This window comes from Colletotrichum phormii (genome assembly GCF_030913505.1).
Source record: "Colletotrichum phormii strain CBS 102054 chromosome Unknown BDP81scaffold_7, whole genome shotgun sequence".
NCBI classification, from domain to species: domain Eukaryota; kingdom Fungi; phylum Ascomycota; class Sordariomycetes; order Glomerellales; family Glomerellaceae; genus Colletotrichum; species Colletotrichum phormii.
The window spans coordinates 2,048,714-2,066,530 of NW_026851449.1; the positions used below are offsets into that span (position 1 = coordinate 2,048,714).

Genomic DNA, 17,817 nt, shown 5'->3' on the forward strand with positions numbered 1-17,817 from the left:
ACCAAGTCAAATTATCTCATCCATTCGTGGTATTCAACATGATTGCTAGATGGGCGTCATTCAATTGGATCAATCACGAAGACTGGGCGTGGTTCCAGCTAGATCAGGCCGCCCACAACCACTATAAGAAAGGCCAGGTCGTCGATTACAACATCTTTCACTCTGGTGTCAATGACATCAACTTGGAATTGCTGCCCAGATCCTTTTCTCCTGCTACCCTGTTGCTTTGCCCATCAGTAGATTTTGGTTGTCACGGAAGACCCTCAAAGTATATGTTGCACTAGGGTGAAGTCAAAGTTGACCTTCTGAACCTCGTTAACCATCGCTTGATGTTCGTAGGGGCAGAGAAATAGCTTGTGGTCCATGAAGAAAGGCATCTCATTGTCACAACTAGAACGCATCCCAAGAGACCTTCATGTCTATCCTTGATTGGAACTATCAAAGCCTTTTGCCGGCAACATACATTCAGGCCACCCTCAAAGCCCCGGCATCAGGCTCAACCAGCCCTCACTACTCTGTTGCATCCAATACCAACTATGGAGACTCTATGCCGATGGTAGTAATTCTAATTGAGTTAGTGCCTGACAAAAGCTGCCATCACATCTAGCGGCTTTCTGATCCCGACAAACGGAGAGCTTCTTTGGTACGTGAGGGCCTTTCAATCGCGGATCCATCCCAAAAGCCGGTTTGCCGGTGCAAGCCGCCTCCCCACATAACCCACCGGCGCACTAGCTAGTAGATCCGGCTTCATGTGGTGATGAGACCGAGGATACAGCTACCATCAAACTCACTCTTCCATGTCAATGTCCATGCAACCAAAAAGCTAGCTATCTTAAAGTCAATGCTTCCTCTTCCCAAATTCCCATCCTTGGAAATCAAGACCCCATCATTTCTTGAGAGAAGCTTGGGGCACAAATCCCTGACTCGGAGCAGCAAATGTCACAGAACCTGCAAAAGGACGTCCAACTGAACTACTCTAGGTGTTTACCGGAATTCTTCCCGAAGTTTCCACGATCTTGATTCCGCGTCTCCCCGAGCCCGAACCAGAACCACCACAGCAACTCATCATGAGCTTTCGCTTCGACCCAGCCGCTGTGCACGCTCACAATCATGAGGACTTCTTGGCCGACTTGACTGGAGGAAACATGGCAGTCGGAAGATGGAGGCACACGCCAGACGCCTCATCGTTCGACGACGATGCGGCTTTTGAAACCGTTCGCGGGGCCATTATGTCGGAGACCAACGACCCGCAGAGGCTACACAAAGTCGCGGTTGAGATTACGGGCCTACTGCCGGCACATCGGCCTTCTGACGATGTCCTCAAGTCAGTGTGGAAGTTGTTTGTGGGGTTGGCGCAGCAGACGCCTTCGGGGAACATTGCGATGCTGGATCTGGTGGTGATCCTCGACCATTTAGCTCTATCGCCTAGAACAACGGCTACGGTAATGGTGGTGAGTTCCAACGTTGAATTTGATTATACACTACTGGTTCTAATTCATTTCGTAGAATGGCTTCGAGCAATTAAGTCGTCTTCACGGTCTTGACCAAGTCATCAGAGACTCCATGACCTGTAAGTCTTACACTTGCCATCAAATCTCAAACCTGAAGACATCTCTCAAGGATCACGGTTACTCACATGAAGCAAAACTCCCAAAAGCACCGTACCAATCCACAAACAGGATAGAAACCCTCACCCGCTGGGTGAACCTCAACGCCTTCGCCTCCCTCCTCTGGTCCTACAACCTCATCGACGGCCGAGACCACGCCATCCAGCAGCTCCGCACCGCCTTCGAGGACCGCCGCTCGTCAGACGCAAGCGACCGCGACGGTGCCGACGCGCGGCTTATGGCTGCTGCGCAGTGGGCTGTTCACTCGTGTCAGAGACTGTATCATCTCTCCGTGACGTCTGAGGCGACGTCGCCGTCGGAAGGTCAACAACAGGCGACGAGTGAGGGAACGGGCGAACCCAATGGAAAGAAGGCGAGGAAGAGTAGCAGTAGCGATGAGAGATGGAAGTGCGGACCGCGGTTCAAGGGCCGCGCGGGGTTCTCATTCAGGAGATGGGAGTTTTGGCAGCAGGCTTTTGAGGAGGCCAAGGAGTTTGGGGATTGTGGGATTGAGGCGAAGGTCGAGGCTGGGGCGGCGGCCGGGATGATGGAGAAGGTTTTGTATGCTGGGTTTGAGAACTAGAATGTGAGGTTCGTGCCGCATTTTCTGGGGGCTTGGTGTGTCTACAAGAGGTGGATATAGGTTACCAGAGACTGAGTTACGGGGAGGGCGAGAGTTGGTGATGAGAGGTTTCTTGGTCGTAAGAATACATCGTTTTTGGGGCTGGGACTGGGGACCAGAACGTTTCTGACGGTATTCGTCCAGGGTAGTCAGGGTTGAGATCGAAAAGTCTCGTTGGTCTAAAAAGGATCCTGGTCTTGGGGAACTTGGTTCAAGATATTGAAGGAGCAAAGTGTTGCATGTTGATTGTGACTTCCGTCCAGAGTCAACTTCCAAGCCTGCAGCTAGCTAGCCCGTCATATTCATTTCTCGTTTACTTTTTCCGGCATGGAACATAAGAAATCTACGCAGGCACCATGAGCAGGGTGTGAGAATCACATAGGACTTCCTTCTTCACTCCTGTTCTATCCTCTTTCATCTCTACTAACAGGTCAAGCTTGTACCTTTCGGCACTGACACAGCTTTCTCGAAACTTGATCTGCCTACTTCAATTCTCAGAAACCTTCTTCAACAGAATAAACGCAACTAGCAAACCACTTTGATGTGTTTGTCTTCGACATGCTGCTCAGCCTGCCTACGTTTCAATCTGCCACGTAAGGTCGCGGCCGAAATGCGGTGAAGCAAACGGAAAACGGCAGATTCCAACTTGACTGACCCCTCACACCAACAACAGCCAGCGTTTGTAAACTTCACTTTGATTCATCCAGCCTGCAAGAACCTTCTCCTTTTGTCTAGAGAAAAGTTTCCCTCGCCGCACATGGACCATACCTTCCGCGCCGGATTCCTTTCTCCTTAGGGCATCATGCTCTCCCTCCTCTCCTTCAGAAAGACATCCTCCTTCCCTCTTTCTCACCTTGTCTCCTTCCCTCCTGCCTCAAAGCCAACCTCTCTTCATCCACATTTGCTTCCAAAGTCGGCGATGACTTCCAACATCGTAAGAACTGATACGGTATTCCTATGCTTCCTTCTACATTTCTCGGGCTACAATCTCATAACTGACTAGTAACACGTCCCAGGCCAAGAACGTACCTCCGAGTGGGAAACCGCAAACAAGTCCAAGATAGACCACTGTTTCTTCATGCACCGGATCACCACGCCGCCATGACGGACGCCTCCAGCTCCGATAAGCAGGCTTACGCCGCTGCCGCCATGGTAGCAGCCGCCAACGCCCAACGACAGGCCGACGCCAACAACGCTGCTGGCACAACCCCAGCCGAAATCCTCGAAGCCCATATCCTAGCCGGCACCCTTCCCACCAACCCGGACACCCTCGAAGCCTTCCGCTTCGACTGCGTCATTACCGTGGCGGACAGGCTCGCCCTCCTCAACCTGTACCGCTACCTCGTCCTCAACCTCGGCGCCCCTACCGCCGCCATCCAGGGCTGGATCGCCGAGGGCAAGGGAACCGTCACCGCCCGCATCGAGAAGCTCTTCCCTATCCGCAAGAAGCGCACCGCCGCCGCAGCCAAGGCGGTGAAGTGGTACCTTGAGCACCGCAACATCTTTGACGAGATCCCTAGCAACCCCACCGCAGAGACCAGAAAGGAAGATGCCGTCCTCGAGGCGATCCTCAACGGCGCCACGCCCGGAGAGAGGATCGCCGGCGGCGTCAATGCCACCCGTGAGGCAGGGGTGCAGATACGCCTCATGGAGGCGGATGTTGCGGCGCTCTTCGAGAAGGGGGACCACATTGCCTACCTCATCACCAGGCCGCACATGGCCAACGAGGCCATCATCTTCAATCCTAGCGACAGGGCCACTATTGACGAGAAGCCGCCGCTGGAGATCAAGATTATTGAGTTGACTGCAGATGGCATGTGTACCGGCGTGGTTCATGTGGCGACCACCATTGGTGAGGCCAAGGACTATGCTGCGAATGCGTATTATGAGGCGGAGAGAATGAAGTGGGTGGGAAAGCAAGGTGCCACGGGTAAGGGTGCGGGTGGTGATGGCGAGAAGGGCAAGGCCAAAGCTAAGGCTGAGGCTGAGGCTGAGGCTGAGGCTGAGGCTAAAGCTGAGAAGGAGGAACTTGCTCAGGTTGAGAGTCTCGTCTCTTCGCTCAATGTTGATGAGGTTGATTGATACTTTATCTGGTGAGTGGTGTATTGCTTTCCAAGCACTCCGTGGGATCGAAGCTGACGTGTGATATAGACAGAGCTCTCCCATTCAACCGGATCTTTGACGCCCAGAGTACTTGTAAAGGACGGGGACAGAACATGGTTGATTTGATACTTGTTTTTGAGGAGGCTCATTCGCTGAAGGATAGTTGAAAAGAGGATGCAATGAAAAGCAGGAGGGCTACTTTACTCCCTTTCGTGAGACTGTTGACCCGTCCCATCAAGCTACCCAGATAAAGCAGCTCACGGAGATGAGGAGTACTCAATCCAGTCAGATGCACAGCTCTCTCTTTTCCCAAGAATGGTGAATCCTCTACGCTCGCACGTATCCATCCAGCCGAATATGAACATTTGATGTGGTTTGTAGCATTGGATAGGGAAGGAAGTGCTCGGTCACGAGAGCCCAAAGCAGGCACATAACCACGACATTGAGTGAGGGACAGAGAGGTAAGATGCCTCAGCAACCTTTGCGAATGTTGCTCCAGTACAGCAGAGAAACGACATAACTACGACTGCGCAGTTAAAGGGTAAAGCAGCTTTCCTTCCCTTGAACACATTTCGATGTGAAAGCAGCTTTGCCGGTGGTGCTGGTGTCACCTTGCGTACGGGAGGCACTGATCGGCCACGATCGTTACTTTCTATCCATCACACTGTCCGTAGGCAGTGTGTCCCTGACATATCTCACATCTATCGCGAAAGCATGCTCTACTGCGCTACATGCCGGCAACGGCGCTCGACACCGTACCCCCATAGATAGAAACGGTACTGCCATAATCATGGTCCGGGACAACGTTCTCTAACAAAAAGAAAAAGGACAAGCTGTCTGTTTGAGAACATGGGGCCTTGATGAAGGCGGTGGCAACGGACGTATCCTCAATCGTATCGGAGACGAAGCTATCCACTGCGTTTCGCCGACTGACCGGCACCAATGTGGTTTTCCGAGGTTTGAGGGCTTAGTAGAGGGGGAAAAAGGCGATGTTACCGTGGAGCTGTATCAAGGGTGAAGCATGAAAGTATGCCGCCCAGATGAGAGGAAACTTTCTTTGCCGTATCTACAGTTCGAAAGAGGAGCGGGATCAAGTCCGACGTCGTCAGTGTAAGCAATGACACGTCTGTTTGGTTCCACTGTGATAAGTCTCAAGAACCCTCAAAAGTATCGGATGCCGTCGAGCGTAGATGGGAGTGCGTCGAATTGAAGAGCATCCGAAGACGTCCCTTGGCAGAGTCATACGACGGGCAATCCCGAGATCTCAACCTTCGACGGGCTGGGGGGATCGAAATTGTATCATCTCCCAAGCCTCCAGCCGGCCCCTCTGCCGACACTAACACCGACTTTGATGGACGTTGCCAACGCCAACAAGTCTCGCCCAGTGTAGCCGAAAAAAGTATGTGCTAGATAGAAACTGGCAGTACGGCGGATGCACCGTCAAAAGAATGCCCCAAGCGTTCTTGAGCTACAAAGTCGGCGGCGGCGCCGAACGCGACGCGACTCGGAGCTGCCGCCGGAGTTTGGCCGAAGGACGATCGTCTGGGGGAAAAAAAAGAAGACGACGAGTAAGATGGTGTTTGGTTCGTGAGTGTTTCATTGTCGCATTGCGTTGGGGGCTGTGCAAAAAGATGAAATTCGAACATGAAAGGGTGGATTCGATGCTCGAAACAGTCGGAAGTTGAGAAAAAAAGACCGCAACTTGCATATACTGACTGAGTGGCAAGAATGAAGCCTGCCAGAAACTGTGCGAATGGTTTCGCTGGTTTGTGCCACATCGTCATCCCAAAGCCAAGAAATTTCAACAAAAAGTGGCATCGCACGTCGAGGGAGCTGAGTGCTATCCTCGGGAGAAAGGCTTCACATTAGCCAATGTTGGAGGTTCAACAGATGACACCAACAGGCGCAAACTATATCAAGATGCTGACCGAGTGAGACCAATGCGGCTGAAGAACGGGCGCGTTCAGCCGCTCTCAAGTTGGTGACACGAAATGCGATGCAACTGGGCGAGGTGCGCCTTGGGGGCTGCCCGCTGCGCGCATTGGGGGGCGGGTAGACGATGGGGGCGGACGGCGGACGGTGGACCTGATTCCGAGTTTTTCAGTAGATGGTGTTGAACCGTAACAGCTCATGAGTCGGTAACCTTTGGTCTCATTTTGCATGTACTGCGCAAACGATTGCTGTAAATGAAGTCGTCGTCTCCATACGTTAGTCTAAACTCCCCGCCGCGGTTGAGTCTCTGCCTCTGAGTGTGTGTCGTCGCGGGATGGAGCCCGAGCTTTTTGTCATTCACATGTGTCGTGGCTGAGAGACGTGGACGATGCTATCGGGATGGCCCCACCATGCCGTCCAATGGTGGACCCCCCGCCTGAGTACCCTAGACCTGAATGGGTTGGAACTGCCGTGGGAAAAGAATGTGTAATTGTTCACTGTAAGACACGAAGCGCGGGCAGATTATACGGACTCGCGGAGTGCAGATGCTTGGGAGAGAAAAGACGACGGCGGCGCCGACAAACAAATTAACGCGGGCAGAAAAGGAACTCTGTGGTAGGGTTGCGTTATTTGTCTGCCGGATCGAACATTGGTTTTTGTTTCTTTCCCGCTTGTTCGGGAACGAGACCAAGGGCTGGCTGGCCTGGTCCTGTTCGAAAGCGGACGTGTTGGCTTGCCAGGCTTGCTGACCAGTGATCACGGGAAAAGCAAGCCTGCAAGCCTGCCACACGTGGGTTGCAAGCCTTGCTGGTTTAGGAGGGTGATGGAAGCTGGGCTAGCGACATTCTCGAAGTATGGAAAGATGAGCACTGGCCGGACAGATCGGGTTGATTGGTTTGCAGAATTTGGAAGCTGGACGACGGTACTGTTGCGTGTTTGCTTGCCCATTCACGGGAGACGGTGATTTGCTGGAGGGTCGTTATCAAGATGAGCCAGAAATGGACAAGAGCTGCAGGGTGTTGCGGCACCACCCCAGCCCCTGCAGCAGGCCGATGTTTCCCACGAGGGTGGTGAGTAGTGACTGTGAGTGGTGACTACGAATATGGGTGGTGCTGTGGGTGGTGCTGTGATGAGGTTTCGAAGTTGAGTTGGCTGATGAAGGATGAAGGGTGATTTGTCTGCAGCAGGCGTGAAACGAGGTGCTGATCTGACTGTTTGTCTGATGGACGTCTGGATTTCCAACCTTGTAGGAAAACGGCATAGATCCGAACCTTGAAAGCGAAAGAGAGAGTGATTGACAGGGTTGACGAGGGATGAGCAGGGGTGTCCGGGGGTGGTTGCACCGTTGCAGTCTTGCAGTCTAATACCTACCTACCTTACCGTCTGGGAGAACAGACCGAAGCTAGAGGAGAGCCACATGTACCTACTCCGTAGGTGTGGAAGAAGAAGTGTTCGCGGGTGTGAGAGAGAAAGTTTCTACGTAGTAGGCGGAAATTTTTCTGTTTCTTGTTGGGAATCGGTAACCGGGAAGGACGTCTGATATCACCCAAGGCTGCATCCGTTTCGCAAGTGCAGGTTGTCCGGGGGGCATCGTGGGAGCAGAGATGAAAAAAGGCGCGAAATTTTGAGTTTGGGGACGCGCAGAGGCGGTGCTGGTCGCTTGTCGCTAATGTGCTTTGGGTACGGAGTAGGTGAGGCAGCGGAGGCTCGGGACTGAGAGGACAATTGAGACGAATCGAAGCCTCGAAGCCTGAAGGAGTATGGACGCTGGAAAGGCTTATCTAAGCGGAGCCATGAGGGTGATGGTGATGTACACTGTACATGTGCATATCACGTGGAGTCGTTGACGGGGCCACCCACCCGTGCCACCTTTCGCCAGATGTTTGACAGAAAGCAATGTGGGGACACCAAAAGGCATCTATCTCTGTGCATCCTGGTCACCTGCAAGTTGCTGTTGACGAGGAGAGGCATATTGCCATGGAATCCAGCTTATGGATGAGAATAGGAATATCTTTGATCGCGGGGTTCGAGTCCGGGGTTGGAGGAGCAATCACGTCATCGCTGTTCAGGTAAAGTGTCGAGTGCATGGCGTGCTGTATCTGGCGCATGTTTCTGTCGAGTTACTCCTGGGTATTCGTAAGGTAGAAACAAGTCGGAGGGAACCCGCCAAGTGAGGGTCCTGGAAGTCGAAGGTGCTACAAAATACCAGAGTGAGAACTGAGAAGGAGCACAAAGTCGAGGATACCCACCTACTTTACTACCTTCCATAGGTATGAAGTACAGTGTTACCGACAGTTCTGTGAGTGGGTAGGTAGGTAGCTGCTGCAAGTTGATGGTTGGCATGGGGGAAATGTACCGACGTGCTGTGACAAGTTCCTTCTCTTAAATGTCGCTGAATATCTGCGCAGCACATCAGCAGAGATACTTAGACCACAAGTGAGTGACATGGAACGTACGGGTGCAAGGGATCCTTCCTTGCTTTGCAACTGCCAGGCTCCCCCCCCACGCTCTTCCCCGATGATTAATTCCCTCCACTCATCAAGCTTCGCTCCTACCGTCACTTACCGACTGACTACGGATACCCCGTACGCGGATACTCTCAATTATTTCCGTGACACAGTCGCACAACATGAACGTGGCCACAGACCAAAAGGGAAAAGAAACCTTCATCAACACAGAGAGCCGCCCGGGTTGACAGAGTACAGCAACGAGAAGCAAGGCCGTGGACCACCATGCGATACTCCGTAAAGAATCAGCGGAAACAAGCAAACACGTACGCAAACACGCAAACAACCCACACCATCCGCCGTCGAACCGCCTCGCAGACCTCACACTCTGGTCGCACTTTGGCTTTGCAAACTCGAGGCTGGCGCTGATCTTGCACACAAATCATTGACCGCCCTGCTCCGCAACTCGCAGCACTCTTGTTCGCCTTCACGTGCCTATTATCCTCGCACCCCGTTCCTTCAGCCAGACAACAGCCACCCACTCACTATCCGTAGTGTACTCCGTACCAGTGCGCAAATGGCCTTGCAGCTTGCTCATTGCTGGGCCGGCTGCTCGGGCTATCCCACTCAGACCAGCCCTGCCAACCTGCTGCCCTCAGGGGTCTTTCAAATCTTGCGCCGATGACCCTGACCCTCGACAGGTCCTTGACCCGCATGTCCCGGCCTTCAATTGACTCTAGGTCCCTGGCAAACTTGGGAGCGAATACCACTCGTCTGATTGGCAGTGGCACTTGTTCAGGTACGCGGAGCCTGCTCCTCTCGTGGCTTGCGGCGTGCGGCATGCCCTTCCTTTTCTCAATCCCAGTTCGATGCTCGATGCTCGATGAAGCGGCCATAGCTGGTTCGCCGATCCCGGCTTCAAGGCCCCAAGACAACCCTATCTCGTCCCTCAGACGGCCAGCCATCAATCAAGCAAGCAAAACGCGCCGTTGCAGGTTCCTTGACCACATCGAATGCCTCTGTCGACTTGGGGACTTGCCGATGATGATTGAAATCTGGGAGTCTCTGGCAGCGGACTGGATGCCGACATATGTACCGGCAACCGGCCCTCGAACCGGCGCAACATGATGACAATCAAGACCGCAGTCTATCCGGTTCTTGGGCGGATGGAACGAACCGACCAAGAGGGGTGGCCCCCTTCCAGGGGAACCCTCGCATTGCTCCTGCATCGAGTGCCTCTCCTCCCCCATCACGGATGATGATCCGGACACTCACACAACCACCACTTCCCATGTTCGATGTTCAGACTCTCACATCTCGAGTCACTGCCTGGCTTGGGTCAGGTCATCGATGACAGCCACCACGCATGATGCATCTATGGCTCTGGATCTGGTACATGCGAAATTCCGTACTGCTACAACCTGCAACCACAGACGGACAAGCTCGCAAGACTGGGCACTGGCCAGCCTGCAGGACCGGCCCTGCAACACCATCTATCTGCCTTAGCCCAAAAGGGGAACCATTCTATTCCTGTTTCCTTTTTGCCTTTATCTCTGGCCCATCCTCGGACGGCTAGAGGTGGCGTCGCCCACTAAACTCGTCTCGTTATCGCACGCCAATGCTACCAAGACGTCGAAACTCGCCGGGCTGCCTGTCTGGGGTCCCCTCAGATTGGCCATTTTCCCTCTCGCTGCCCTCTGACTGGATACGACCTCTGTTGACCCCGGCTCCCAAACCAATTTGTTCACTGCAAAGATGACGGGGATCAGCACCTGAGAGATACAGCGGGCTTTCCACTTTTCTCCAGCCCAAGAGTGAAGGGTACGGGGGTCTTCGGGCAACTCTACGCATACTGCGTGGTGTCTGTGTGGGCGAGGCAGAGAGACAGAGAGAAGGAAACCTAGTGCGGATGCTCTGTAAAGAGCGAGAGGCAGACAGGCGCAGAGGAAGAGTGTGAGTGCGCTGCCCACCTCCGAGATGAGCATGAGCACTGATTCTTTCAAGCTGGCGCAGCCCGTCGCCCATCCGAATCCAAGACCGTCTGAACCCAGGCAAGCCAGGCTGTCAGGGGAGGACAGACTGACCAGACCGGCCGAGACAGTCAGATTGAGCAGAGAGTGAGAGCCCCTCCTCAGTCGACGGCAACACACACACACACACACACACACACCACACTTTAGCTGGCTCTCCTCTCCTTCCGCGGCCTTTTTCTTTTCTCTTGCTTCATACTCCTTACTCACTCACTCTCTATGCCATCTCACCAGCTCTCTCGTCTCGAAACGACAGGGCGATGCCAGCGAGGAGACAATTTTAAATCCGAGTCGTCAGGGAAACTGGAACACCGAGATCCCGACATCCTGCACTTTAACAGCCAAATAAACGCGGCCCCGACATAAACCCAACGGCTGGCTGCCTTGCACGTTGGCCCTGTCCCTTCTTCATCCCATCCGATTTCTCGGGTCCAACAAGCTAGAGAAAGACACACAGAGCGAAAGAGAGCCACGAGCTGCTCGTCCTACCGCCATCCAAGAGACCAGCCTCTTGGTACGCCCCGTTGGAAGGACACGGACAAATACTCCCATCTTCGCTCTACGCACAAACATACGGATACGCCCATCATCAAATTACCCTTTAACTCTTGGCTCCTGGCAAGGCTCGATACCAACAGTTCCTGACTTCACGCCCGCACTAGCGAAGATCCCGTGTCGGGTCACGTCAACTTGGATGCAGGTCCAGAGAGACAAGCACCGAAGCCACTCTCCCACCGTTGCTGTTGCTGATAGAGCCAGCCCTGTTCTCACTCACTTTACGGCACCGGATACTCTGCTCTAATTATTATCCCTACTCGGTCGCCCCCAAGCCCAAGCCAGCCTGGCCTTGTCACTCGGAGGCATTCCATCGCTGCCCCCGATACATAGGAACGCCGTTTCCCTCCCCTCCCGCCCTTCCCAGGCCTTGATCATCCTTTCATAACTACCTTACTTTTCTTCGTCGTTCCCGCGTTGTGCCCAGCGCTACATCCTTGCCCCCCCCCCCCGGCCGCTTGGAAGTCTCGCACTCTCCACCTTTCCGCCCTCGTCTCCCGTTCTGACTGCTATACCTACACTCCTTTTCCATCTTCTTTCTTTCTACTGTTCATTCCATCAAAAGACGACTCGGCGAGTCAATCCGTCCCGTCTCGTCCCATACCGACAATCGCATATTCCAGCCAACTCTGGGTTGCCGACATTCTTTTTTCTTTCCACCACATCGACGACCTACACAACAACTCTTTACTTTACGCACGACCGACCGACCGACCGACCGACCGACCGGGGCCATGTCCGCAAATTCCTGGCCCGGGGCCGACGGCTCCTCCCAGCACTCTGGGCAGCTGTCGCAGAAAGACCTCGTCCTCGATCAGCAAATGATTAAGCACCTTCTCAACAGATATGGCCAAGACAAACTGAATCTTCTTATCCAGGAAACCACCGGTCCTCGTGAGTGACAGTGGATGCTGACCGCTTCTTCTGTGCTGTTAACTAATTGTATGCAGAGTCCGATGGTGCGTCAATTGTGTCGTCGGCGCAGTCATCTATCCTGTCAGATGACCAGTCGAGCATGTGGGATACCCAGAGCATCAGAACATTCTCCGACACGTCGTCAATCACTGGCAGCATCATCTCCAATGTGTCTCGCGGCACTTCCAAGATTCTGGGTAGACGGAGTGGAAGCAGCAGCGCCGCGGCTGCTGCCCAGGCCCAAGCGGCGCAACAGGCCGCTCAGACGCAGCAGGACTCGGAGTCATGGAATGGTATTGACGTGCCCAACTCGTCCAACACAGCATCCGACGGTGCATCAATCTCGACCAGCGCCTCAAAACAAAAGGGGGCTTTCATGTGCGGCTTTTGCAAGGAGGAGGATATCACCAAGACATGTACTCGGAAAAACGATCTCAAGCGCCACATCGAAGACTTCCACAACGTCAATGCGCAATGGTTCTGCCGTCATCGTGGTTGCCAAATGGTATTCGATTGGCAGGGCGCTTACAAGACACACTTGAAGCAGGCGCATGGTGGTTCGAGAATGTCGCTGGACGAGGCCAAGGTCAATCTTTGCCCCCAAGTTGTTTTCGCATGCGGCTTCGACAACTGCCTGCAAGTATTCGAAGCTCAAGGCGATTCGGACGCAAGTGCAACATTCAAGGAGTACGTGAGCCACGTCGTCAAGCATTTCGACGAGGGCTCCAACAGCGGCGACTGGTCATACTCGGCAAGGATACGGAACCTCCTGAGGCAAGGCCAAGTACAGTCAGCTTGGAACGAATCAATGTGGAACGAGGCATCAAGGACATCTCTGCAATGGAGCCCACAAACGTCTGGTATTTTGAGGAAACGACTAGAGTGCCGACACGTTGGAGATGTCAAGTTGCTCGTGCAGTACGCCATGATGCTCGGCTCTGATCCTAGCAGCATTGGCAAATTCCGCGAAGACTTCGTCACTCCTGTTGCCGACACGTGCACCCTGCACATGCCCGGGCACAAATCACGACAACAGACCATCGCTACTCCTCCGGAACAACCGGCCGACCCCTTCTCCTTCAAGATATCACGCGGCGCCAATCCTGCTCTCGCCGCTTATATGGCGTCTCAACGCAGAGTCTACGTTCCCAGCAGACAGCAGCGGGCTGTAAGGCCACCGCAGCTCCATCACCCGCACCAACAAGTACCGACATCCAACCCGATGGCGAGCCACTCACGGTTATCACAATCTCCACACTCATCACACTCAAGCAGCCACCACGGCCACCGGCAGGTTCATCACAGCAACCAGAGTCACAGCACACTGGGACATTTCTTCCAGGCGATGCCTGAATCGCAGATGTACGACCCGAACAGTAACGCCCAAGGCTTTGGGCCTAGCAGCGGCGCAATGCACCACAACGGAATCATAGCAGATGACATGCAGAGCCTGAGAGGCATGGCTGGAGGCGCACCCGAGTCGACAGACGTGGAGATGCAGGACGGCTTGATGCCGGATTTCTCTTCGTCATACGGACAGCATTCGGCAAACCTTACGAGTCCATCCATCTCTGGCCATCCTGACGGATTCTTTCCTCCTGGACAGGCTTATTAAGTAGCCATGACTGAAACAGTTTGCAACGACTCGACAGTATCGACGACAACGAGTGAGCGGCCAGCGACCAGCAACAGGGCCCATGTATCAACAAATTTAGACGCACATTTAACTCCAGCCCCATCTCGCGCAAGAGATGCTTTTCTTTGATTCTATTCTCAATCCAATTTCTTTTGTCGGCGTTTTCTATCAAGATCATATACCCAACATCGGTTGATCGCCATACTGGGTATATTCGCAGTAACTACAGCCTTGGACGACATACAACTGGACGGACGACGGAAGAGGAGGATTGTACATGACAGCTGGTTTCTAGATCAGAGTCGTCCGAAAGCGTCTCGGTACGAACGAGTAGGGCTATTGTGAAGGCGGTTTTATACTCTTTTTAGAGAGATGGGATGAGGCATATTAGGAAAGCAAGGACGGACTCGGTAACATTGGACGCGGCCAAGGAGGAACGGCCTGGATTTCCGTAAAGCACTCTCAGGTGAAAGCACAAGGCTGAGTACCTGGCGCGTTATACCCACCGGCGAAACGGGTTGGAATCGATTTCTAATTTCTACCATTATCATTACTTCTGCCTCATCTCTGCTTGTTTTCTCCTTGATGTCCCTGATGAGATGAAAACGAGTTGGGATGGCTTGCGCAGCAATTTCTGCCCCAGCAGCTAAACCCAACCGCGCTCGTACATTCTCGTGCTCCTTGCGCTGCCTGCGTGCCGCGCGTCCAGAACCTGTGAAGAGATGGATTGACTCGGTCGTGACATCGGAATTGACGCCGAGGGCGGACATTGTCGAGTGAGGGCCGAGTCATGCGAGTTGACGTGACGAGCAGGCCTCCCTGGCAGCCGCATATATTTCTGCGACGGCCAAGTTCACTTGACTACACGTGGCACCCATAGGCCCCCCCCCCCCCTCTTGAGGATCTCTGCAAGGGCATGGAAAGGACTATATGCGAGCGGGATTTCTGCCGCTCTTCCCATCGTGGTTTAGGAGAGATGGTGCCATATTTCTTGTCGTAACTGTCAGCGCTGCTCTAGGCTGATCCCCGTGCTTTTCTCGGCCTGTGTTGGAGGGTGATTGGGGACGGAGCACAGATGGATGGACACTTTGCGAGCGATTGACGAGGCTTCTTTTTCTTTTCTATTTGAGCTTGTTTCACCAGTCCAACGGATTGGCGACACCGTTGATCTTTCTGGGGTCAGCTGGGGGACATTTTCGCCACAGTTTGGCTTGAAGTTTAGGTCTCTTGATAGTAGGTTTCTTGGGTCCAGGTGCCTTGAGTCTAGCTGGGTTTTAGTCTAAGATCGACAAATGGCTGAACGCACCACGAAAATTATCACGGATGAGGCTAAGGCAGAAAGACAGAACATATAGACACATGGCATTTGCAGTTCGGATTTGCATGAATTTGGGGGCCAAGGGGTGTTTGTTCTGGGATTTACGCATAGCTCCGTTCGGCTATACCCGTTTCCTTGGGTTGAAAGAAGGAAAGGCATGTTGACCATGAGACGGGATGTGAAGGGATTGGGGGTCTGTGACGGCGTATGGGAAAGTTGGCGCCTTGTACTCTCTCTCTCTCTCTCTCTCTCTCTTTGTCGTGTTACCACTGGGCGAATTTAAGCTTTCTGGTTTTTCGTCCTTTGTGAGGGGGGGGATCCTAAACGGGTCCTGCCTTGATTGAGCCTCGTGAAGCAGACTGGGTATGCGATAAGAAAGGGTAAGTGGAAAGTATAGTGTCGTGTGTGTGAGAGAGTAGATCTGGGATATGGGTTGTTGTGGTGATTTTTTTTGGTGGTGGAGGAGCTAGGGATTCGGGGTGACGGCTGGACGGGAGATTGACCGTGGGCCTTGGGGACACCGGGTACGGTGTCGGTGGAGCTACGATCGGGGGGCTTGAAGAGATGTTGACATGTCAGTGCGGTTGATGGGGACTCGATGATGGGTAAGCGGAGTCTCCGTGTTCCCATTGCGGATATCCGTACGGAGAGAACGCTTCTCTGGTGGAGATGGAGGGGGGGTTTGCTTGGCGGTTCCCTGTTGCTGGGATTTTGCTACCTAGGCGGAGAGGAAAGAGTTCAGGAATTACATAGTTACGGCAACGGGGACCTTGAGAGATGGAGAGAAAACACGGTTCTCTTGGGGGTCTTTTAGGACAGATGGAGAGGGGGGGAGGGGGACACGGCGGCGTTTGTGTTCGAGTTAGATGTGGCTCTCGGGTGAAGGAAGTTTGGCTGAGTTCGTCTCCGTGTCGGACCGTGTGTGATGGTGAGGCGAGGACTAGGTGATTTTGGGACGGAGAGTTCAGCAAGATGGTGAGGATTACTTGTGTTGGTAGTTGGAGGCACTTTGTTCTGGTTGGGGGATTGTTAGGGGATTGTTAGGCACTACTTACTTTTTGAGAGTTGTCCTTCTTGGAGAGGCTAAGTCTTGACGACTGCTTTGCTGATTTGCTTTTCAATAGTGTTGTGCTGAGAGGGGAGGCAAAGGGAGAGGGGAGCAGTGGGAATGGGAGAGAGTTCAGATGGGTGATCTGCTTAGCTGTTCATGGCAATGTTGTCTGACGTCCAATGAGACGCTACAATCCTCCCCTCGAGCGTGAATTGGGTTTGGCAGTATTGGTTTTTCCACTTTCTTCACCTCATCTCAGTGCACTGCGGACCACGACGTGGGATTGGACGGGGTTCGCCGGTGGAGGGAAGATCACTCTCCTAGTCACAGTCGTCTTGGGCGAACCATTTCTGACCTGGGGGGGGGGGGGGGCGGCCCATGTTGTGTCAGACAACCCAGCGTGCCAGCGAACGAGGAGCGTTCTCTCCTTGCCATAACATCTCATCAGTCAATGGCGAACGCGGCTGAAGCACCGACGGCAGTCGGGCTCTCCGCTGACGCAGGTGGTATCGCCAGTTCGAACGCCCGCGAAACAGAACGTGAGGGGAAAAGTCAACTCGACACCTTCTTCAACGGCCGTATCCGTAGAGCATGTGGCACGTGAGATGTGGCTGTCTAGCTGTCGACCGTTCGCCTCTTCTCAAGACGAGCGCGCAAGACGAATGCTTCACCAAGAGTGCCACACCCCTTGCCTCTGGAGGAGAAGCACTTCAGCCTTGAGGATAGGAATGCAGCACGCGACACCAGCCCATGAAGTTTCGGGATAGCAAATCGTCCCTCTGTTTCTCTCCAAATCCCCGAGTCGAGTTTACTTCTGAAGCCCGATGGACCACGCGGACTCAACAAAGAAATACCCTTCGGGCTGTTTTTTGGCGTCGTCGAGGGGACAAAGACTCGGATAGAGAACCAGACAGAAGACACCATTTGTATCGTCCCCGGGCTTCGGCTCCGGAAGACGCGAGACTGTAACTTCGACCACGGACCAGAAGCTGCCCCATGGCAAACGACAACGACGCGACACCGACACGACGACGGTTGGGTCCTCGTTGACGGAGTTCAACCCCATCCAGAGAGATGTTCCTTCACGTCCTCAACCAAGGGGAACGTCACCCTTGCCCACTACCAACCACACCAATCTCACCATCACAGACCAAAAACACAGTCACGCAGATCCTTTGTTCTAGCGCCATTCTAGAAGCCTGCTAACGGTCTTGGCTTTCCACTTCGTTCGCCCAGCTGGGCGCTACACAGCCCCGCCAGGACTTGAGTGTGTGTCCCGTCACAGTCGCTCGCTCTCCTTCCCCCTGCCTCTGTGCGTCTCTGCCTTTCTCCACCTGCACCTGTCATCCGGACATGACGAGCAAGGGCGTGGGCTCCTGCTCGAGGCAGGCGGCTCTGCTGTCTTTTGGTTCGTCGAGAGAGGCCGTCCCTGGTGGTGGACGCAAGTTGACTTCTGCGTAGATGCTAGTTCGAAAAAGAAAAGAGGGGGAGGCGGCATCGGAATGAATGGGTTGAGATCAGCGTTTCTTGTCTGAATTTCCGTGCTGCCGCTTACCCTGCTTGGTCCTTGGATCAGGACGCTTGAGGTTGAGCCGTCGTTC

At 53.7% G+C, this 17,817-nt stretch overlaps 3 protein-coding genes across 3 annotated transcripts; all 3 read left to right on the top strand.

The window, feature by feature from the left end:
• Positions 1-1,067: 1,067 nt before the first annotated feature.
• Positions 1,068-2,190, top strand: BDP81DRAFT_393147 (uncharacterized protein; the record flags this gene model as incomplete). The annotated part of the gene is made up of 3 exons (XM_060587801.1): positions 1,068-1,451; positions 1,507-1,570; positions 1,658-2,190. 3 exons carry the CDS (start codon positions 1,068-1,070, stop codon positions 2,188-2,190), a joined length of 981 nt encoding a protein of 326 aa, XP_060447174.1.
• Positions 2,191-2,884: 694 nt separating this feature from the next.
• Positions 2,885-4,311, top strand: BDP81DRAFT_405534 (uncharacterized protein; the record flags this gene model as incomplete). The annotated part of the gene is made up of 1 exon (XM_060588941.1): positions 2,885-4,311. The coding sequence occupies exon 1, from the start codon at positions 3,331-3,333 to the stop codon at positions 4,309-4,311; it is 981 nt and encodes a 326-aa protein (XP_060447175.1). The 5' UTR covers positions 2,885-3,330.
• Positions 4,312-12,030: 7,719 nt separating this feature from the next.
• BDP81DRAFT_316075 (uncharacterized protein) lies at positions 12,031-13,826 on the top strand (the record flags this gene model as incomplete). The annotated part of the gene is made up of 2 exons (XM_060584138.1): positions 12,031-12,190; positions 12,247-13,826. 2 exons carry the CDS (start codon positions 12,031-12,033, stop codon positions 13,824-13,826), a joined length of 1,740 nt encoding a protein of 579 aa, XP_060447176.1.
• Positions 13,827-17,817: the final 3,991 nt, after the last annotated feature.